Raw genomic sequence first — 23,721 nt, forward strand, 5'->3', positions numbered from 1 at the left:
TGTATCTCTTTGAATTCGTGTTTTTGTTTTCTTCAGATAAATACCCAGAAGTGGAATTCCTGGATCATAAGGTAGTTCTATTTTTAATTTTTTGAGAAAACTCCATACTGTTTTCCATAGGGGCTGCACCAATTTATATTCCCACAAATAGTATATGAACGTTCCCGTTTCTCCACATTCTGGCCAACATTTGTTATTTTTTCTCTTTTTTATAGTAGCCATTCTGACAGGTGTGAGGTAGGATGTCACTGTGGTTTTGATTTGCATTTCCCTGATGATTAGTGATGTCGAGCATCTTTTCACATACCTATTGGCCATCTGTATGTCTCCTTTGGAAAAACGTTTATTCAAGTCCTCCGCCCATTTTTTTTTTTTAAGAAGAAGAAGATTAGCCCTGAGCTAACTGCTACCAATCCTCCTCTTTTTGCTGAGGAAGACTGGCCCTGAGCTAACAACCGTGCCCATCTTCCTCTACTTTATATGTGGGACGCCTACCACAGCATGGCTTGCCAAGTTGTGCCATGTCCACACTCAGGATCTGAACTGGTGAACCCTGGGCAGCCAAAGCAGGATGTACACACTTCACCGCTGTGCCACTGGGCTGGCCTGCCTCCGCCCATTTTTTAATTGTTTCTTTTTTTGATATTAAGTAGTATAAGTTCTTTATATATTTTGGCCTCTCTATTCTATTCTACTGATCTGTGTGTCTGTTGTCTTGCCAGTACCATACTGTTTTCATTACTATAGGTTTGTAGTATAGTTTGAAATCAGGGAGCATAATAACTCCAGGTTTGTTCTTTCTCAAGATTGTTTTGGTTATTCAGGGTCTCTTGTGGTTCTGTACAAATTTTAGCATTCTTAGTCCTAGTTCTACGAAAAAGGCCATTGGCATTTTGATGAGAGTAGCATTGATTCTGTAGATTGCTTTGGGTAGTATGGACAGTCTAACAATATTAATTCTTCTAGTCCATGAGCACAGAACATCTTTCCATTTGTTTGTGTTGTTTTCAGCTTCTTTCATCAGTATCTTATTGTTTCCAGAGTACAGGTGTTTCTCCTCCTTGGTTAAATTTATTCCTAGTATTTTATTCTTTTTGATGCAATTGTAAATGTGATTGGTTTTTGTTTGTTTGTTTGTTTTTGGTGAGGAAGATTGGCCCTGAGCTAACATCTGCACCAATCTTTCTCTATTTTGTATGTGGGACACTGCCTCAGCATGGCTTGATGAGCGGTGTGTAGGTCCATGCCTGAGATCTGAACCCGCAAACCCTGGGCTGCCAAAGTGGAGCACATGAACTTAACCACTACACCACCAGGCTGGCCCCTAAATGTGATTGTTTTTTTAATTTCTCCTTCTGATAGGTCATTATTAGTGTATAGAAATGCAAGCAATTTCTGTCCATTAATTTTTTACTCTGCAACTTTACTGACTTTATTTATTAGTTCTAATAGTTTTTTGGCCAAGTCTTTAGCGTTTTCTATATATATTATGTCATTTGCAAATAGTGATAGTTTGACTTCTTTTCCAATTTGAATGACTTTTCTTTCTTTTTCTTGCCTACTTGCTGTAGGTAGGCCTTCCAATGCTATGTTGAATAAAAATTGGGAGAGTTGGCATCTCTGTCTTGGTCCTGATCTTAGATAAAAGACTATCAATTTCTCACTGTTGACTATGATGTTTGCTGTGGGTTTTTCATATATGGCCTTTAGTACATTAAGGCATGTTCCTTCTATACCCACTTTCTTGAGAATTTTATCACAAATGGATGTTGAATTTTGTCAAATGCTTTTCTGCATCTATTAAGATGATCATATAATTTTTATCTTTCATTTTGTTAATGTGATGTATCGCATTGATTGATTTGTAGATGTTGAACGATTCTTGCATCCCTGGAATAAATCCCACTTGATGGTGGTGTATGATCCTTTTCAAATATTATTGAATTTGACTTGCTAATATTTTGTTGAGGACTTTTGCTCATCAAAACCTGATGTTCACCAGAATGTTGGCCTGTAATTTTGTTTTCTTGTGGTGTCTTTGTCTGATTTTGTAATTAGGGTAATGCTGGCCTCACAATATGAGTTTGGAAGTATTCTTTCCTCTTCAATATTTTGGAATAAATTGAGAAGGATAGCTATTAACTTTTTTTTAAATGTTTGGTAGAATTTATCTGTGAAGCCATCTTGTCCTGGACTTTTGTGTTTTAGGAGTTTTTCAATTACTGATTCAATTTCATTACTTGTAATAGGTCTATTCAGATTTTCTGTTTCTTCATGATTCAGTCTTGAAATGTTGTATGTTTCTAGGAATTTAATTTTCCTAGATTTTCCAATTTGTTGGCATATAATTTTTCATAGTAGTCTCTTATGCTCTTTTGTATTTCTGTAGTGTCAGTTGTAACTTCTCCTCTTCCATTTTTTATTTTATTTATTTGAGCCTCTCTCTTTTTTACTTGATGAGTCTGGGTAAAGCTTTATCAATTTTGTTTATTGTCTCAAAGAATCAGCTTTTAGTGTCATTGATCTTTTCTATTGTTGTTTTTTTTTTGGTGTCTAGATCATTTATTTCCACTCTGATCTTTATTATTTCCTTTCTTCTACTAATTTGGGGCTTTGTTCTTGTTCTAGCTCCTTTAGATGTCAAGTTAGACTGTTTATTTGAGATTTTTCTTGTTTCTTGAGGTATACCCATGTTGATATGAACTTCCCTCTTAGAACTACATTTGCTGTGTCCTGTAGATTTTGGAAAATTATGTTTCCATTTTCATTTATCTCAAGGTATTTTTAGATTTCATCTTTGATTTCTTCATTGAACCATTGTTTTTTAAGTAGAAATTTTTTTTAGTCTCCACGTATTTGTGTTTTTTCCAGTTTTTATCTTGCAATTGATTTCTAGTTTCATACCATTGGTCAGAAAAGATATTTGATATGATTTCAATATTCTTAAATTTATAGAGATTTGTTTTGTGGCCTAACATGATCTATCCTTGAGAATGTTCTATGTGCACTTGAAAAGAATGTGTATTCTGCAGTTTTTGTATGGAATGTTCTTATATGTCTAAGTCCATCTGGTCTAATATGTCATCTAAGGCCAACGTTTCTTTATTGATTTTCTGTCTGGATGATCTATCCATTGATATACATGGGGCCTTAAAGTCTCCTGCTATTATTTGTATTACTGTCAATTTCTCCTTTTATGCCTGTTAAGATTTGCTTTATATATTTAGGTGCTTCTATGTTGGGTGCATATAAATATTTATGAATGTTATATCCTTTTCTTAGATTGATCCTTTTATCATTATGTAATGCCTTGCTTTGTCCTTTGTTATAGTCTTTGTTTTAAAATCTATTTTGTCTGATATGAGTATTGCTACTTCAGGTTTCTTTTTGGTTCTATTTGCACAGAATGTCTTTTTCCATCCCTTTACTTTCAGTCTGTTTGTGTCTGAGGTGAGTCTCTTGTAGGCAGCATTTTTTTTTTTGAGGAAGATTAGCCCTGAGCTAACATCTGCTGCCAATCCTCCTCTTTTTGCTGAGGAAGACTGGCCCTGAGCTAACATCTGTGCCCATCTTCCCCTACTTTATTTGTGGGATGCCTACCACAGCATGGCCTGACAAGCAGTGTGTAGGTCCGCATCCGGGATTAGAACCAGCGAACCCTGGGGCACCGAAGTAGAATGTGCGAACTTAACCACTGCACCACCAGGCCGGCCCAATGTAGGCAGCATATAAATGGGTCTTGTTTATCCATTCATCCTCCCTGTGTCTTTTGACTGCAGCATTTAGTCCATCTACATTTAAAGTAATTATTGATAGGCAGGTACTTATTGCCATTTTGTTAGTTGTTTTCTGGTTGTTTTTGTAGTTCTTCTCTGTTCCTTTCTTCTTCTCTTGGTCTCTTCCTTTGTGGTTTGATGGTTTTCTTTAGTGTTATGTTTGGGTTCCTTTCTCTTTATTTTTTGTGTATCTATTATAGGATTTTGGTTTGTGGTTACCATGAGGTTCATATATATTGACATATGTATATAGCAGTCTATTTTAAGGTGATAGTCGCTTAAGTTCGAACACACTCTAAAAGCATTACAGTTTTACTCCCCCCCCATGTGTTATGCTTTTGACATCATATTTTACAAATTTTATTTTGTGTATCCCTTAACTACTTACTGCAGTTATAGCTTATTTTACAATTTTTGTCTTTTAATCTTCATACTATCTTTTTAAGTGGCTGATCCATTACCTTTACTAAATATTCGCCTTGCCAAGTGAGATTTCTGTCTTTCATATATGTTCTTGTTTCTAGTTATGGTCTTTTTTCTTCTGCTTAAAGAAGACCTTTTAACATTTCTTATAAGGCTAATTTAGTGGTGATGAACATCTTAATTTTTGCTTGTCTGGGAAACTCTCCTTCAACTCTGAATGATAACTTTGCTTGGTAGAGTTTCTTAGTTGTAAGTTTTTTCCTCTAAGTACATTAATTTTATCATGCCACTCCTTTCTGGCTTGCAAAGTTTGTACTGAATAATCAGCTCATATTCTTATGGAGTTTTCCTTTTATGTGACTTATTGTTTTCCTCTTGCTGTTTTAAGATTCTCTATCTTTACCTTTTGCCATTTTAATTATGATATATCTTGGTGTTCATCTCTTTGGGTTCATCTTGTTTGGGACTCTCTGTGATTCCTGGACCTAGAGTCTGTTTCCTTCTCCAAGTTAGGAAAGTTTTCAACCACTACTTTTTTGCTCTGAATAAGTTTTCTGCCTCTTTCTCTCTTCTCCTTCTGGGACACCCATAGTGTAAATGTTATTACTCTTGATGTTGTCTTAGAGGTCCCTTAAACTATCTTCATTTTTAAAAATTATTTTTTCTTTTTGCTGTTCTGATTGGCTGATTTCCATTATTTTGTCTTCCAGATTGCTGATCCATTCTCTATCATCTAATCTGCTGTTGATTCCCTCTGGTATATTTTTCATTTCAGTTATAATATTCTTTAGCTGTGATTGGTTCTTTCTTATATTTTCTAACTCTTTGTTGAAATTCTTACTGTGTTCATTCATTCTACTTCAGAGTTCAGTAAGCATCTTTATGATCATTGCTTTGAACTCTTTATCAAGTAAATTACTTGCCTCTCTTTCATTAGGGTTTTTTTTCCCTGAGATTTCATCTTGTTCTTCCATTTGAAACAAATTCCTCTGTCTCCTCATTTTGTTTGACTTTCTGTGTTTGTTGTTATGAATTAGGTGAAAACAGCTACTTTCCTGCTCTTGAAAGAGTGGCCTTGTGTAGGAGATGGATATATCTTTTATGAGGCCGCCATTGAACCCATGAGAAATGGGAAGAAGAATAACAGGGGGAAAATATCACCTGTTATTCACTTTAGTGGCATGTCATACTTGGATAAGCACAAAGCTAAGCCTGGAATTTCAATGTCTTGGGAAATGGAAGGTCAAAAATTCAGGAAAATCTGGAATTACAGAGACAATTTCATAAATCAGCCGCTGATTCTTATCTTTCTAGCTTTACCATTAACCTCATCCAATTATATACTAGCTAAAAACTTGCTTGGCTTATTGTCTATTTCAAAACAATATTTTAAAAAAAAAGCAGCATTGTCCTGTAGTTCTTCACTTTCCAGATAACAGAGAGTAAGCTCTTCTAAGTCACCATAGCAATCTTTCTGGTGGGCATTAGATATTTTTCAGACACTAAAAATAATACACTGAACATAATTTGACATCTTCCTTCTATTTATTCAATCATCTCTCAAATTTTAAAATTTATGTCATTTATTTATTCCATTCCATATTTATTGGGTTACCAAGGAACTTGTACAAAGTTTTTAAACAATAGCTGCAGGCTCACAATTTTAATCCATATACACCATCCCCTACAATGATTCACAGACAGGGTCGTATGAATACTTTCTTCACATTATTTTTCTTTTCTTCAGCAACAAGTTTCTTATAAAATTAGTCTAGACCCCCACTGCCTTACCTACCATCCCATTCAATTTTAACTGCATTCTTGTTTAAACACTGTTTAGAACCCTTAAGAAGAAGTGTAGCATGTTCCTAGGTGCTGAGAGTGAGTAAGTAAGAGACATTTGGGTCAATAAAAGTGAGTGTTATTGTTATTATATTTTTTATTACTATGACTATTCAGTAATAATTTTCCCAGTGGTCATAAGACTCTACGTCACTCCCTTCCTCTTATCTTTATAAGCTCTCTCCACTAAATGGTCTCTTTCCTTTGTAAGTTTCTACTTATAAATTATTGACTCCTGACTCCCATGGCTTGCTCTCAACCTCATCTTATGCTTCTATGCACTAATTGCCACCAATGATATGTTTAAAATTTCTTGTCCTTTGGCTTTTATGACATTTTTCTACTTCTCTGATTTATTTCCTAGCCCTTCCTTCTCCTGGCCCCTGAATATAGACTCTCTCAACATTTATACTCTTGAACTTTTCTCACTCAACATTCTACCTTCATCTTTAAGCTTTATACCTATGACTCTCAAATTAAAATATCAAATTCTAGATATTTGAATCTGCATCTGCATTCCAAAATGCCTGCCTATAATCTTCATCCTGTTATTTCCCTGACCCTTAAACTCACCCAGCCTCATTATTTTTCCCTCAAAACTAGTTCTTTCCTTAACCATATTTTCTTAGTAGCAATAGTGTTTTTCCAGTCATCCAGATTGAAGCTACAAAGTGATTTTTAAGATCACATTTCTGGGTAAATCCCAGCTAAAAATAGAGCAGACCTCTCTGGTCTATGAAAGTCCTCTTCTTTGAATATCCACCTATTTATAAGCTCCCCATATTTATCAATGAGGAATAAAGGGAAGTATAATTCCCAAGTGAGATGAGAAAAAAATCAATTCTGGAGACCAGAGTCTCCATAAGAAAGGAGAGCACAATCTGACTGCAATATATGAATTATTTTAAAAAAAATTTCTTCTCATCTGTTGCTCTCAACATTCAGTGAGTTACCAAACCATATACCTTTGTCTCTTTTCAAGGGTCAAAAGGGATGAGTACACAGATTGAGCTCTAAAGATGTTCATCACAGAGTTATTTATGTTAATAATATTAGAAACTAAATTCCCAACAATATAGCACTGATTAAATAATTGTTTTATATACAAAATATTTGATGAAATAATCTGAAGCAATTCAAAATTTGGTATAATAGTCTAATCATTAATATTTGTTATTGTTAGTGCCGTCAAGTTGATTCCGACTCCTAGTGCCTCTGTGTACAGTAGAGTGAAACCCTACCTGGTCTTTGTTACACCATTCTCTCATCTCCTGGTGCTATATCAGACAGTGCTCCATTGCTATTCACAGGGTTTTCATGGCCAATTTTTTCGGAAGTGGGTGGCCAGGTCCTTCTTCCTGGTCTGTCTTAGTATGGGAGCTGTGCTGGAAACTGTCCGCCATGGTTGACCCTGCTGGTATTTGAAATGCTACTGGCATAGCTTTCAGCATCACAGCAATATGCAGCTGCCACAGTATGACAACTGACAGATGGGTGGGTGGTGTGGTTCTCTGACCAGGAAATGAACCTGGGTCACAGCGGTGAGTGCGCCAAATCTTAACCACTAGACAACGAAGGCTGGCTTCATTAATCTGGAAAGATATTTATATGCATTGTTGAGTTTAAAAAAAAAGAGGTTGGAAAGAACAAGAATAGGATATCCCAAGAAAGAATAGTGAGGACTGTTATTTGCTTCAAACTGTTACCAGTAGATTTCTATATATAGGTGTAATGAATGTATTTTCATTGCATGCCATGGAATGCTTGAAAAAGAAATTTAAAAAAGTAGATTTAGAATAGTCTAAATCACTTAAAGAATACCTATTTTCAAAGAAAATAGAATTCAGAAAGTACATTAAATATCAAGTCCAAACTCACTTTATGTGCTTTGTGGCAATTGAAGTTGAGTGATTTGCTCCATGTCATACATCTGGTTATGACAGACATGATATTTGAGGCTTCTAACACCATTCTATTAATTCCCACTATTTTCCTATCATTGTTGACATGACGAATGCATCCACTTTGGACGTTTTAAGTGAAAAAAATGTGTGAAAATTAATCTATCCTCAAAGCTCGAGAATATTCACCTTTATGGAAACCAAATAGCATTTTAAAAGAGGAATTTGGGTGCATAATTTGTGTTTGAATTTCTTTTGTCCTTTTTTCAATGGATGATATTAGTCAGGGTTCTCCAGAGATACAGAACCAACAGGACATATCTATATTTATATCAATATCTATACCCATATATATCTATTTATTTATATACCTATATCTATGTCTAGAGAGAGAAAGACTTATTATAAGGACTTGGCTCACACAATGATGGAGGCTGAGAAGTTCCATGATCTGTTGTCTGCAAGCTGGAGGCCCAGGGAACTAGGTGGCACAGTTTCAGTCCAAGTCCAAAGATCCAAGAACCAAGGGCTGATGCTGTAAGCTCCAGTCCAAGTGCAGGAGAAAACCAAAGTCTCGGGGCCACCAGTAGGACAAAGAGCGAATTCTTCCTTCCTCCACCTTTTTTTCTATTTGGAGCTTTAACAATTGAATGAGGCCTACTCACAGGAGGGAAGCCAATCCCTTTTGCTCAGTCTACCAGTTCAAATGCTAATCTCATCTGGAAACACCCTCACAGACATGCCCAGAAACGACGTTTAGCCAAATATCCAGCGCCCACAATCCAGTCAAATTGACCATAAAATCAACCATCACAGTGACCTTAGGCAAACTGCTTAACTTTTCTGAACCTCATGTACTTCATATGCAAAATAGGAGGATTATCATCTGTTCCACAGGGCTATGCTAAAGCTTAAGTAAGATAAACTAAAATTAAGAGACCAACCTTATCCTTGCACATAATGACTATTCAATCGATGCCAGTTCCTTTCCCTCCCTCTCTCTGTGCTGCTTATGAAAAGATCAGCTCAGTTATACTATAAGCCTATTGTTATGGGTTGAATTGTCTCTTCAGCCAAAAAAATTCATATGTTGAGGACCTAACCCCCAGTACCTCATAAAGTAACCAGATATGGAGATAGCGTCTCCAGAGGTAATCAAGTTCAAATGAGGTCATTAGAGTGGGCCCTAATCAAATATGACAGGTATGCTTATAAAAAGGGAGAAATTTGGACACAGAGACACACTCACACATGGAGAACTCCATGTGGAGATTGCAGTTATGTTGTCACAAGCCAAGGAATTACCAGAAGCTTTGAGACAGGCCTGGAACAGATCCTTTCCTAGCACCTTCACAAGGAGCATAGCCTGCCAGACTTCTAGCCTCCAGATCTGTGAGACAGTAAGTTTTTGTTGTTGAGACCACTCAGCTTGTGAGACTTTGTTCCAGCAGCCCTAGGAATACATCTGCATTTCTTAGATTGACCATTACTGGTAATGACATCTCTGAGAGATAATCTTTATTAGTCTTTATTAAGATCTGTAAGGTCCTTCTTTGCCCACTTCAAGGAAAGTAGATCCAAAACCTCTTCTAGCCCAACTCTTAGTCAACCTTTCTAAGAATGGAGAAGGTAAGGCATCTCCCTGCTATATGTGATTCTGGTTTCAGTTTTTCAGTATCTTACTAAGACTGGGTTACTCACACAGGTCATGCGTTGATGGAACAAATAGGTAGGTGGACAGGCAGATGGATGGATGGTTGGATGGATGGATAGATAGATCCATAAGTGTAGAAAGAGAGAGAGAGAGATCTCTATTTCCACTCTTGTTTATATGTGTATATCTGTAGCTACATATCTATATTTATACATATCCTTCTTTTTAATAAACATAATGCCATGTTTTTTCCTCCATTTTATAAAAACTTGCTACAAACATCATTTTACTAAAATTGTCACATCACACTCTCTCCTACATTTGTGCTTTTATGACTTACCAACCATTGACTTGTTGTTAGTTAATTGATGCCCCTCCCCCCTTTTGCCATACCATTTCAAATAAAGCCATGGCCACATTTCAAAATACTTCCTTAAATAGCACACCAGAAGAGCAATTACTAGGCTAAAGGCTATAAACATTTTTAATATTCTTGATACTTACTGGCAAATTGCTTTGTAGAAAAGCTGATGTTCGTTCCTTTTGGGTTTAATCCCAAAACAATTATTTGTAGCAAGGGAAGGAAATAAGGTCATGGGGAGCAGTGAGAGATTTACTGTTCAACTGCCACAAACAGGTCATGAATATTTCCTTATGAAAAAGCTCAAAGCCGTGCATAGTGCTTACATAACATGCAGGTAATTCAGGAAATCTCTGGTTCAATCTTTCTGGAACCCAATATTTAAATACAATATAGGGGATTAAATTGTCAGCTCATGTACCAAGCAAAAGGCATCTCTCTCCTCTCTGTTCTGTGGGATGTTTCTACTGACCTGCACACTTGAGTGTTTAGTTCAGAGATAATTTTCAATAAACTGTTGTCACTTGAAAATAAACAGTCTGGACAATGTATGGTCCATTTGGAATACTGAGAAAATAAACAACCTAGGATATGCTTCTTTCCCGTCTCTGCAGCCCTTTTTTGGAATGTGCGCTCCAGATACTTCACTTTCTTCCCCAAAGCACAAAGTTTTACTTAAAATAAAGCTGTTTGTTTGGCTCTTCTGGGCGACCCTTTTTGGAAGAACCAGAGCAATGGGTGGCTTTGGAGCCCCACTTCGAAGGAACCAGTTCATCCTCCTGGTATTTTTTCTTTTGCAAATTCGGAGTCTGGGTCTGGACATCGATAGTCGTCCTACCGCTGAAGTCTGTGCCACACACACAATTTCACCGGGACCCAAAGGTGAGGAAGGACAAACAAAATTTTCTATTATAATAAATAAGCTTTCTTCCATCATCTCTCAACCCCAGTCTAGCTCTCAATGACTTTCCCTTCCCTCCTTCCTAGCATCCTCCCACTTTCCTTCTATTTTGGAAAATCAATGGCCTGTTACTTATTGTAAAATCTCTCTAGATGTTGGGTAAGAGAACATTGGGAGGAGGTAGAACCCCAGGCCAGGGATATGTTGCAACTCACCCAGGGCAGGGGGAAATTCCCTCTTCCGCACTGCTCCGAGAGAAGACACACAACCAGACATTAATCTTCAAAAATTCTCTCCTTTAGAGCATCTTTATTCTTGCGCCGTCTTTATTCTAACCCTTTTCTCTTATTGATTCTGGTAAAGCTACTAGGCAAAATCTCAGTGCAGTAAAAATTAAATCCTTTGTATATGTCATAAATTAATAGGCTCTTGGTTTCCAAGGAAGAGAAAAATTTTTGTCAAGGATTGGAGGTATTTTTTAAGTGAACATTTCTTTATTTGAAAGCAGAGTCTTTGGGGCCAAGTGCCTTCAGCTGAAGGATGATAGAACATTGCAAAATGTTTTCAAGTAGAGCTAAGGTCTAAAAGTGCTTCAAGCAACTGGTTGATAAAAAATACTGCTGTTTTCCTGGTTTCAGCTCTGACCCTTTTGTTCTGAAGGTGGTCACTGCAGTGCAAATTGGGGCTCCCTCATTAGTAATTCGTGCTGTGTTTCTCCAGGCTAGAGGGTGGAAGAATTGCAACGGCTTAAAATTTTAAGTAGAAAGAAAGGGTCTTTAAAAAAAAAAACCACAGAAATACATTGCCCTATGCTTGTCAGTTATTTAAATGTGTATTGCTTAAAGTGCATTTTTCTTAATCAGTGAATTAATTTCCTCCTAAGATTGCAATCCAAGTTTTAACCTTTGATACCATAAAACAAATGCAGGGAGGAACAATGAGACCTTGGGGCTCCCAAACAATTTCTTGGGTGAAGAAATGAATAATGCGAGGGCAAATGTTCAGAAAAGAAAGTTTTGATTAGAAATAAAAGTATTTACTTAAAACTATTACTGCATTTTCCATAGAGTACAGGAAACTTTTTTCCTGTATTTTTCCTGATGTGTCATGGAAAATGCTGAAAATTAAAGTTTTCTTTTTCTCTGAAAATGGGAGAACCCATTTAACCCATTTGAGAATAGCACCATCAAACAATTTTCCTTGCAGAGAAACTGCAACTTCCAAACTGGAAGAAGAATGGACAAAGTACGATTAAAATAACGTCCAAAATATAATGCAATCCAATTCAACAATTCTATTCATTCCCATTCAGCCAGCATATACTGAATACCTATTAAGTTCCAGGCACTATTTTAGGCACAAGAGATGCATTAAATTATATATATTAGTGTCATGAGCAGTGGAGAGATAAATAATTTAGGAAGGAGAGCAGAGGGCAGTTACCATTTGTTGGATACTAGCAGAGTCCACCATGAGTCTTCTTTCCCTCATTTCTTTTCACAAAACTTCTCCCTTCCTGTTAGAAACCCAGCTAAGATTTCAAAGAATGGAAACCTCTTTAACTCTCTTCTTTTGAGACTGTAGAAATTGTGAGATGACAACAAGCCAGAGATGCGGCAGAATGAAGTGAGTGCTCCTGGGGAAGAGAGACTCGGGAAGGGGCCCTCTAGAATCCTGGGATCCAGAACTAAGTCTGTTATGGACCTGATATGATTTCTTCTTCTTCCTCAAGAGTCTGGGGATTTTGCATCAAATGGATTCTGTTTCCTTCTTATTAAAGAGATTCCACGTTTCTGGAATATACTGGATACCTACTAAGTCCCAGACATCATGTTAGACGCCAAAGGTTTCAGATTAAGGAAGAATTTGTCTTTGAATTTGTATTTTCATTTCAAGCTGAGTATAAGCTTGCAAACTCTTGGGGTCAGGGCCCAGTTAACTTATTTTTTTCTTTGCAAATTGCCTCTATGTGCATGTTGAGCCACATGAGCTTATTCATCACTGCCCCTCCTCTGCTCTAGGCACCGTGCTAGATGTTGTGGACGCAATGAAAACCAAGACATAGATTCTTGTCATCTCTCAAGATGTAAACCTGTCATCTACCCGACCTCATTACTTCATGAACATGATGCTGGTCCCCTCCCACCCCTGAACAAGGCAGATTTGCATATTTATCTCTGTAAAATAAAACAAAACCTTAATAACTAAGTAAACATTTTAAAAGACTAGGTTATTGCTTCTGTTCAATATATTTTTCCTAAGAGCAAGCTGGTATATATTTTTCTCCATGGCTAATTATCTCAATACTGTATTTACCAGCACTGTGCTCAGAAACTTCTAGATACTCTGAGAAACACACAATAAAATGTTTTCCCTAAACTCATTTGTGAGACTGGGAACTAAATAAATTATCTAGAGTTGCAAGTGGAAAATCTGTAATGTTAACCTGTCATGTGATACGTTATCCAGTATAGAGACACCATTTTTACTGCATTATTTCCCAAGTATGACAGTGGAAAGACTTCAGATGCAAACTGTTTGATCTTCGGTATGTTACACATATTTATGTTTCAGTTTCTTTATTTTCAAAACGAGGCTCATCATAGACCTGTTTGAAGGATAAGAATCAATAATCAATGTAAACTTTAAGCTGTGTGGACATCATGAATAGACACAACACATTCCATCTTTCCTTCCTCTCCCTATCTACTTAAGTCTATTGAGTAACAATTTTGGGAAGAAGCGTTGTTCCAGTTATCAAAAAATCTTTGTTAAAACCATCTTTATTTTTTTTCTGTGCCTTAAACTTATTATTTTATGCTGCTTAGTGAGAAAATGTTCTCTTTTTTTTCCCCACTTTTGTGATTTCTTTAAACAATTTATGTAAAACTGACCTCTAGTGGTTTCACTTGGAAACAACAATGACAAGAAACTTCAAAGAAATGTGAAAAAGAATGATAAGACCAATAAGAAATATTTGGGTGACAATTCACAATTTCCAAGGAACTTTCAGATACATTATCTTTTTAATTTTCACAGTTTCCCTGCGCAGTAACAATTACTTTAAACTTAAAGATAAGGAAACAATCTCAATGCAGCCAAGTGGATTTCCCAAGGTCTTTCACGTAGATACGGCACAGTCCTGTAATTTGAACATAACCCCTGGCTTTCTGGCTTCAGGTCCAGGGTCATTCCATGACATCCACTGGTTTCTATTAGAATCAGATTTGAAAATACAGTTCCTCGATCCCTTTTTGATAAGAAATGGATTGGACAATGCCTAAGAACGTGGTGTTCATGCAACCTCACCACCCAACATTGTACTGGATACTAAATTATGTTGAAAGTGATGACACGCCTCCTCTTTGATAATTGACTCCACAGCTTCATTATTTTGTTTGGAAGTTAACGATATTGCACCCTATTGCTAATTTTGGCTTCCGCTAGCTTTTCAGTTTAGGAGCTTTTTCTTTCAATTACATTTTTGTGTGTGACTAAGAGGTCCTTTGCAATCCATATGCCTTCTTCCTACTTCTCCCCATCAAACTGCTCTTCCACTTGTAGTTTGCTTCCAGCATCCTTGCTTTGTTGCTCATTCTTGACCCAGAGTCTATGCATTCGATGCCCCCTCTGTATGAGAGACGTAACCCCAGATCTTCCCAAGGACAGCTCCTCCTCCTCATTCAGGTTTTAGCTCTAACGCCATTTGCATAGTGAGGCCCTGCCTGACTACCGTTCACTCTCTGTCATAGTTCCCAAGACATTTTATTATTTCCACAGACTTATTACTAAATGAAAATCTCTTGTGTATCTATATATTTACAGTCAGTTCTAGAATGCTAGCTTCGTGAAAGCAGGGACCCTGCCCATCTTACTGACCATGTTTTCTTACTGCCTAGAAGAGGCCCTGACATATAGTGGATGCTCAATAAATATTTTTAACTAAATAAACGAACTCAAGTTTTCCAGCTTCCCCACCAGTTCCCTGAAATTCCTCTCCAAGTATGTCCTTCAGTTTCCAAAAAGTGTTTCACGTGCTTCCAAGAAAGGACTGCTCCTGGGGGACACTGACATTGCACCAGTTCTTCAATGGCGGAAGAACTTCCCCACCAGTAGCCACTGATTTCCTGCAAGTACAACAGTGCCACAGCCTCCCTGGTGCCCCTATCTCAGCCTAGCCTGGCCACTAACTCAATGCCACTTCACTCAGTGAGGAAGGCTTTCCGCTGCTTCTGAGGGCTCTGCAGCTCCTGCAAGTAACTATTACGACTCCTCCACACAAGGCGCCTGTGATGAACTCACGGGGCTGGGAAAGTCTCTCCTCTTTCTGTGAAACTGTAATGACAACCTCAAGCATGGCAGCAAGAGGGGTAATACTAACACACAGTGAACAGTTGCCATTCTCCAGGCAGCACGTCAGCACTCTATAGCCATTTTCAATTTAATTACCTCAATAGACTTTGAAAAGGAAAACATAATTCTCATTTGACAGATGAAAAAACTGAGATTCACGACTATTAAGTCACTAGCCTGAGGCCACACAGCTGGAAGGTGGAAGGTTGGAACTCAGTTGAGTTCTAGTTGGACTCCATGCTCTAATCAGCCCGCTAAACCCTCTAATCAGCTGGAGGGGCCTCGAAGCAGGGTTGACTGTACCACAGGATTTTATGGGGCCGAATGAAATTGCTACATCAGTTTTGGCTTAAAGCTCCCACTCGTCCCTATGGAACTCATGCACGGGTAGACCAGGGCACACATCTGAGTGCCAGACAACATGAGGTACGCATGGCTTCGCCATGAGAGAGGCCTTGCAGAGCTCCCCTCTATCTTCTGGGATAATTTATTTCTCAGTAAACCCCTTAGCCTTCAGAGAATGGACTTCTATCTGGCCACTCACTATTTTACTGAACGTGGCTCTGGATCCTAGTAATTGACACAACTTGGGTTATTTCCCAGGAGTCTTCTCAGTCTCCAATCCAAATAGACCTTCTTGTGACTTCCTCAAACAGAAAGCCAGATAGTCCCAGGAATATTTGGATCACTTTCATAGCCAAATTGGATGTCTCACTACCTGTAAGGTAACTCTAGAGATAGTTTGGTTTAACCCCAGTTATTTTTACATTTGTGAAAACTGAAGCCCAGAGAGGTAAAAAACTTGTTCTAGGTCACACAGCTGCTAATTCGTGGCAGGGCCAGAACTAGAACTCATATTACGGATTCTCAGGCCTGTCGTTGTTCCATTCCGCCATGTTATAGCATTGTCCTCACGTTTTGTCATTCCCGTTAAGGATGAAATGATCCTTCCTTCAGTTTTATAAATTAACATTAGAAAAGGAGTTCTGTGAGGTCAATGTATAAACATGGTACAGAATTGTTTTAGCTCGGTCACCTTGATATAAATTAAGCTGCTGATTTCCTTCTGGTGACTTTATCAAAGAGGCTAAGCAAGTAGGTATTTTCCCAAATCCTTTATATTAATTGTATTAATTCACTGGAGTCTTTCATTAAGAGCTTTAATATGTATTTTATGCATAAAGACAGAGCAAAATTTTAAGTGACTTGACTTTTTATAACTTTATATTCCAATGTGTAGGTGTTCTGAACCCTTTTTCCCTCTCTTTTTCCCTTTGGATAGATGCCAAGAAAACATGTCAGGCTTAGGTCAGGAGGGGAAGAATAAAACCCCAGTCAATCAAAGTGTGGGTAAAGATGAGTCAGGAGGTATTGAATGGTAATGACCAAAAAAATGAGTTTGTTTGTTTCATTTTAATAAGGGTGCGTGGTTTACCCAGGCCATTTCTCTCCCCAGCTCTCTTACATAACGATTTGGTCATATAGCAATTGCTCCTAGGGACCATAGTAACAGATACTTGCATCTTGGTAAATGCATGGGCTTTGGAGACAGAATGTATGGTTTTCAATTCGAGCTCTGCCACTTACCTGTTTATGTGATCTTAAGCCTCATTTTTAAAATGGAGATAATGATGGTGCCCATCTCCAATGCTTAACTTGAGAATTAAAACGCGTTTAGCCTATAGCTTAACTATCAGCATTTATTTCATTAGCTTCCATTGCTATTTCTAGTCACCGTAAGCTTCCTCTCTCCCCACATCTCTAAAGAAAGGCTCTTAGATTGTAAAGTTGGCTCTACAAATAGAAATCTACCAGGGAAATGCCACCACCTTCTGCTCCTTGCTGCAATTTCCTGTCTATTTTAGTCCCCCTGCAAAGTCAACTTCTTGTCATCTGCTCACAAACTTGAGACCTCCCTTTCTCTTCACCAATAGTGAAGTTTCCATCGTTCTCCAACCGAGCCTGGTGTTCCTTATCAATAAAATAGAAATAATAATAGTATATATACCTCAGGGATAAAATAGGAGTAAATGAGCTAAGACACACAAAACCAAGACTCAGTTTTCTTGTCAGTAACATGGATTGATAGTACTGTGACTACTTCATAGGGTTGTTGGGAGGAGAAATGAGTTAAGCCACCTAAAGCACTTAGTACCATCCTTGACATATTTTCAAAAACTTTAAATATTAGAAAATCACAGTTTAGCAAAACCCAAGGGAGAATGAGAACGTTTTTCCTGTTTTTGTTCTTTTTTTCTTCCTTTAAGGAATATTTTCCTTTAGCTGCTGTCTGTGCCCCAGGTGGGCAGTTCTGTTGGCCTTGGGTCATTGACCATACGTGTAGGCCACACACAACTTACCTTTCTCACTCTTTTTATTTGTATTTATAAAATTCTACTTCTAGAAACATTCTAATTCTGTTAGAAATGGTTTTATTTGGCTTTTCCACATCTTTCCAGGATGTTCCAACCCATAATCAGTATGTCTGGTTTTTGCACCACATATTTGATCTGCAATATTATATAATTTTACAAAATTCTTTAAATTATATTTTATAGCTTTTTATGCTCTTTTATAAATTATAAATATATGCAGTACAAATCTGACACTCAGGGACTCAAGTGAAGTAGCATCTAAATAATTTGTTTTCCAATTATTTTTTGTGATTGTTCTTGATTTTGAAGACTCTGCAAGCATCTTTTCAGGTCTCTTGTGACCACTTGACAATACTTTTCTCTCTTAAACAAATTATTATGAATGTGAGTCTTTAGAATTTACAAAGGATTTATCCATTATTTCACTTTTACTCCACTGATGTAATATAGGAAGCATTATCCCTACCTAAAGAGAAAGAAACAAAAGCACCCTGCTGTTACATGTGACCTTTCTGAGGATCATTTATTTGGCATCATCCAGGAATGAGTGTATGTGCAAGGCTTTACAGTATTGGGTGTGCTCAAAAATAGTTTAAATGGTATTGTTCTGCCTGGCCTGAGAGGAACAAATATCCAGAAAAAGATTTTGACATTCAGAGCCAAAAGCTATGACAAAGTCTTCTTTCTTTCGTCAGACTACATGCTGAGTGACCAAATGACAGGACGACCAAAAGGAAGAAGTCCATATGTCTAATGGGAAGTTGGGAGGTGGAGTGAGGCAATATGCTCCAGACCAAAATGAAAGTCCCCCAAATTAAAGTCTTTTGATATAGTACAAAAGAGAGTCTTGGAACTAACGTACCACTGTCATCCTAGTGCTCGAAGAGCAAGGCTGGACAGTGCCACCAATGATTTTGGGGCAAAGCCAGTATTGGACCATAGACACAGACCAGATACACTGAAATAAAGCTCACAAAGAGCATAAAAAAGCAAGGGATGTGACCTGTTTCCTGGATTAGAGTACCCATAAGGTAACATGTTATTTTTCAAATTAAAATGGGCCCAGAATTTTGATTAACCTATCTCTATCTATCTATCTATCTATCTATCATCTCTTCATGATCAAGGGAGGCAGTATCATATTGGTATTAATCTAATGTGGCCTAACCATATTAACATGGAACTTTCTCTTGCTCCCTCTTCCTGATTCTCTAACATTTGAACTCTGAACAGATGAATGTATGCAAAACTAAATTCACTGCTGCCAAGGTGTTCCTGTACCTGCCTACAGGCTTTCCTAGTGGGAACTGAATTTCCTAAAATGCACCATTCCACCACCTATTCTCCCATATCCCTTCCTGTCTTACTTTTTGGAATTAGAAATATGGGTGGGGTGGGAGGTTAAGGCACAATACTCTGCTGTGTCAAAAAGCATCACTAATGCAACAAAGTTATTGACTCAATTCTCTGGTCGGTAGAGACCTAGTCTTGAAGCAGGGATGTCCAATGGAGGAGGAACTAAGTGCTATTCTACCTTCTTTTAGGTAAATAGGATTGATCGTTTAATAAGGTAGAGCACAGAATTATTTTCTCTATCCTATCTCCAGTGGTTTCAATGTAAATAGAAACTCATTATGCTCTGTTAACCTAATTTCCTTTGTACCCTGAGATCTCTTTTTCCTTCTTCTTTTTTAAAAATTTTTTACAAAAAAAGCTATTTTGTAGAAGTTGTGAGATTGTATCAGGTCTGACTAGCTAAGTGATAGTTCAAACCAGAGGAGCCAATAGAAGTTTTCAACTAGTAGAATGACATAATTAGATTTGTTTTTCAAGCAGATAAGTCTCTTGGCAGTTGAAGATTGACTGAAGGAGGTGAGAAGCACCTGGTGGGACATGAATTAAAAACAAGAGATGAATTAGGGACAGGGAGAAGGGGGTGTATTAAAGAGATTTCAGAAGCAAAATTGGCAGCTTATAATGAGTTCTAAACTGTGTTGCACTGTCTGGATACCCGGATGGAAAGGTCCAGTAGATAGTTGAAAATAGGTATCATAAATATTTCTTAGGCATTTCTTCTCTGCAGAAGCTAATCACACAACCTGGTCTTGACTCATAGTTTTTCTATTTTGTCTCATTTAGTGATAGTCATCAAGGAAGACACTGCCATTCTAACAGATAGTTGGGATGTCCATGGATTGAGATGTTGGTATATATAATAGCACAACCATTACTTACATTCAATAACAATGCTACTCTTTTTCTTTACATTTGTTTCTGCCCCGCTTTGCACTGACAGGAATTTCAGACTGAGTACTGTACTTTACATGTATAGAGTGTAGTAAATGTTCAATGTCAGAGCATGAATCTCTGGAAGTAAAACTACGCACCAGCCAGGGAGTTCAAATCTGCACAGCCAAGGTACAGACTAAAAGAGTCCTTGCTTCCTCTCCACCTCTTCTTTGTATCCCTCTAATTCCTAGAGGCTAGAAATCTAGGTGGCCTATTGGATAATATTGTCATCATGTAGTATTTCTCGAGCACTCGCTGCATCCCAGGCACCATTTGGCCCCTTATAAGCATTATCACGTTTACTCCTCTCAACAACACCATGAGGGAGGTATTTCACTATTCTGGTTTACTAATGAGGAAACTAAGGCTTGAAGAATTTAAGCGGGTTGCTAAAGTGTCACAGCCAGTGAGTGATGGAACCAGGACTTGAACTAAGCACTCGAATCCCAGATTCCCAGCTCTTAACCACTAATTTGTATTACAGAAGCAAGCCACTTAGTCCTGGATGGATGGGATCCCTCCTTGCATTTGTTTCTACTGACTTGGCTGTGAATGCATTTTAATAATGCATGATATGTGCAGGGGAAGAAAACCTGCCCAACAAACCTTAATGTTGTATTTTTCATTAAGTACAATGTTAATTTTTTTTCCTGCCTGTTACTCAGACATGCAGTGACTACAAAAAACATGCAGGTTCCACATGGTAATTCTTTTTAAACTAAATAAGCCTGAAAACAAAGATAGGTGTTTTGTAATTCTAGTAGGAAAGATGGTAGGATTCTTGAAATCCTCACTTTTCTTTGCTAGGTTACACAGGATTGAGCTGAAGGGGAAATGAAGTTTGTGGGTCCCTGGAATTGGTGGGGCACCATAAAGGAATTGGTTGACATCATGGTCACGCACATTAACAACCTGGCTTGGGCCATGGTAAGCACCCAATAAACATTAGCTGTTATCTTTATTGACATTGATATTATTATTAGACAAATTAATCTCCTTACATATCATATTTCATTGGATTTGTTTAGCATATTAATTTTGAAAAAGTACTTCCATTTTATTTCTTTATTTGATATGTTATCTTGTCACCTGAGGAGAGAGCAATATAGATGAGTCAAAGTCAAGTCTCCTTACCCTTACATCACTGATCTTTCCAAAAGCTCACCTTGTTAGATGCTAACAAAACACATGGCCATTTCTCTTTTGTAACACTCAAGACATTTATAAGACCTTGTCTGGTGCCTCCTTCCCACCAAACTTTCAGGCTTAGGTCACGTCTTGTCTGAGATTGTGCTGTATTCCTAGGATCCAACACAGGACTTGGTAGCTGGTAGAAATTCTGTAAACATCTGCTAAGGAATCAATGAGTGAGTGAATTGTGAAGTTCTGAACAGCTCTTGAGAGCAAAGTGTAGAATATCTGCCCTTATCCCAAGGAATTTCCACTCTAATTAAGTAGTTGACATTAATACAAAAGTTAAATAACAATGCATTTTTAAATTATACTTCAAGGCAGCAATTAGTAACAAGACACCAGATGGTGAATTACCAAGCATATAATTCTATCAATAAATTTAGAGAATTTAGAATTTAATTTGAGACAAGACTCACGGGTAGGATTTATAAAAGAAAATGGCCATAGTTCCTTCATGTTATTTATGATTTATTTTTTAAATTGCAAGAGTATTTCATGCCTGTTGAAACACATAACATATATAAATATGTACAAAATAAAGATATAGAAAGAGAAAGCTAATGATCTCTCTTTTTACTGTGACCCTTCCCTTTCCAGCCTCACTTCTCCCATGTAACCATCACTAATAGCTTGGTATTAACACTTTTCTCTGTATTTGTCCTATTTATTTAATCTTTTTTCTAAATGTGATCATGCGCACATGACTCTCCATGAGACATTCTTTGCATAATATAACATGGAGCTCACTCCTTATCCAGAGATCTTTCTCTAACTCATTATTCTTAGTAGTTGCATAATATTCCTCCTTGTATTTTCATCAGTCCCATGATGATAAGCTTTCAGATTGTTTATGATTTTTGTTTCTGCCAATACAAAAAAACATTCTCATATATACATTTGTTCTTACAGTTATTTCCATAAAATAGGTTCCCTAAGGTAAAATAGAGTATACGGATGTTTTATTTTAATCATTATTGACAGATTATTTTCCAGAAATATTGTAACAATTTACCTTGCCAAAAGCAATGACTGAGTGCTTTCTGCATTTATGGCATCTTCTCATGCAACTGGTCTTTTTAAATTATTACTAAATCTCATAGCAAAATAGGATACAGACATTTACATATGTTAATGTTTTTCTGACTAATAGGGATTCTGTGCATTTTCCATCTATCATTTATTGTTTATATTTTCAGATTATCATTTTAATTCATGTATTGTCTTTTTTGCAGAGCAATTTGCAAAAGCTTTTTGCACATTAAGAATATTAATTTTTTATGTCTTAGTGTTTGATATTTCCCTTGTCTATCATATATTTGTTTATAAACTTTAACATTTATGTGGCATTTTTTATCACATGAAAACTTTTAATTTCTCATATAGTCAGATATGTTTACCTATTCTTTTATGACTTCTGCTTTTTTTATTTGTGGAGATGTATTTCAAATGGAGAGAAGAACACGTACCTTTCAATGGAGGCATGGATTGAAAGACATTTTAATGAACAACAAATAAACAAGTTGGACAGGAATAGAAAGTCATGCAGTTCAGTTTCAGAAAATGACATGAGAAAGTTCCATTGATGCCAGTTTGTGAAAGTCCACATGCTAGCCTGATTAGTTTGGACGTGGCCTTTTTATAAACACAGAGGAACTACTGAAACGTTTCGAATGGGGCAGTTTTATACTGAAAATATGACTTTATAAAGATTAGTTTGCAAGATGTTTTGGAAAAGTGAAGTTCGGATCCAAGGAAACCAATATTTCAAAACCTATTTGTTGAACAGGCACTATTCTAGGCACTTGGAATCACCAGTGAATAAAACACCACTCAGACGATTTAGGCATTACCTGCAAGGAACAGGGACTAGAGGATGAGGACAGGGAGAGGTAAAATAACGGCAGTCAGAGGCGAGGGAAAAGAAGGGACAGACATGAGATAAAATAAGAATCAAGATGGGAGTTAGGAAGGAGGAACAGTCAAAGCTGATTTGGGTACTGAGCCTGGGAGACTAGGGCATGGCAGTGATATTGGGAGACACGGGCAAATTAGGAGAGGAAACAAAAATATCGAGTGGCGGCGGCAGTAGAGACAGAGATTTGTGTATTTGCCTGGGCCACCTTACTAGGTTATAAGCCATCACCAAAGACCTCTCAGCAGACTGAAGTCAATTCATTAATCAGCCATTACTGAGAATGACATTTCAATCAATGACTAATTTATTTGACTATATTGTCATTAAGCTCACATTTATCCAGCTTGTCTTTAAGGATGTTATTCCTTTTATTTTGAAAACCTTTATTGAGAAAAGCACCTATTGCATCCAAGACCCTGTGCCAAGTGCTACGGTCACAAAGAAAATAACATATCATCCCTGACTTGTGCCATGATTTATGACACAATGTAGTGGATGCTGTGAAATTCCAGAGGCATTCCCTTCAGAGAATGAGATTAACCCTGACTGGTGAACAGGGAGATGGGGACAGGAAAGTCTGTGTTGAGAAGACTCCTGGAGAGAGGAGGTGACGTATGAGATGGACCTATAGGGTGCACGGAGTTGGATAGAAGTAAAAATCCACAGGAACTTTTATCAATGAGAACATTTTAGTACCAGCTTGCCCTATTATAATGACAAATTTGTATTTTAGTCTA

The 23,721-nt window shown here is 37.3% G+C and overlaps 2 protein-coding genes across 15 annotated transcripts in view; one reads left to right on the forward strand and one right to left on the reverse strand.

Annotated features, from left to right (window-relative positions):
- COLEC10 (collectin subfamily member 10) overlaps window positions 1-23,721 on the forward strand; it is a 432,349-nt gene that overhangs the window by 384,297 nt on the left and 24,331 nt on the right. Inside the window, exon 1 of one of the 3 annotated variants that reach the window (XM_008514727.2) lies at window positions 10,520-10,839. The exons of the other annotated variants lie outside the window; for them this stretch is intronic. Coding sequence (XP_008512949.1) covers window positions 10,584-10,839 — 256 coding nt within the window. The 5' untranslated portion in view covers window positions 10,520-10,583. Of the gene's footprint in view, window positions 1-10,519; window positions 10,840-23,721 lie in introns of those variants that run through there. 3 annotated transcript variants of the gene reach the window in all.
- The window catches only part of LOC139085264 (carbonic anhydrase 13-like), a 59,692-nt gene continuing 56,785 nt past the window's right edge, over window positions 20,815-23,721 (reverse strand). For 7 of the 12 annotated variants that reach the window (XM_070631940.1, XM_070631936.1, XM_070631932.1 and 4 more), the window contains one exon: window positions 21,001-21,227. In XM_070631940.1, coding sequence (XP_070488041.1) covers window positions 21,142-21,227 — 86 coding nt within the window. In that variant the 3' untranslated portion in view covers window positions 21,001-21,141. Of the gene's footprint in view, window positions 21,228-23,721 lie in introns of all 12 variants that reach the window. The other 5 variants (XM_070631935.1, XM_070631941.1, XR_011543487.1 and 2 more) reach the window with 4 other exon arrangements.

This window comes from Equus przewalskii, chromosome 8, assembly GCF_037783145.1.
Source record: "Equus przewalskii isolate Varuska chromosome 8, EquPr2, whole genome shotgun sequence".
In the NCBI taxonomy this organism is placed as follows: domain Eukaryota; kingdom Metazoa; phylum Chordata; class Mammalia; order Perissodactyla; family Equidae; genus Equus; species Equus przewalskii.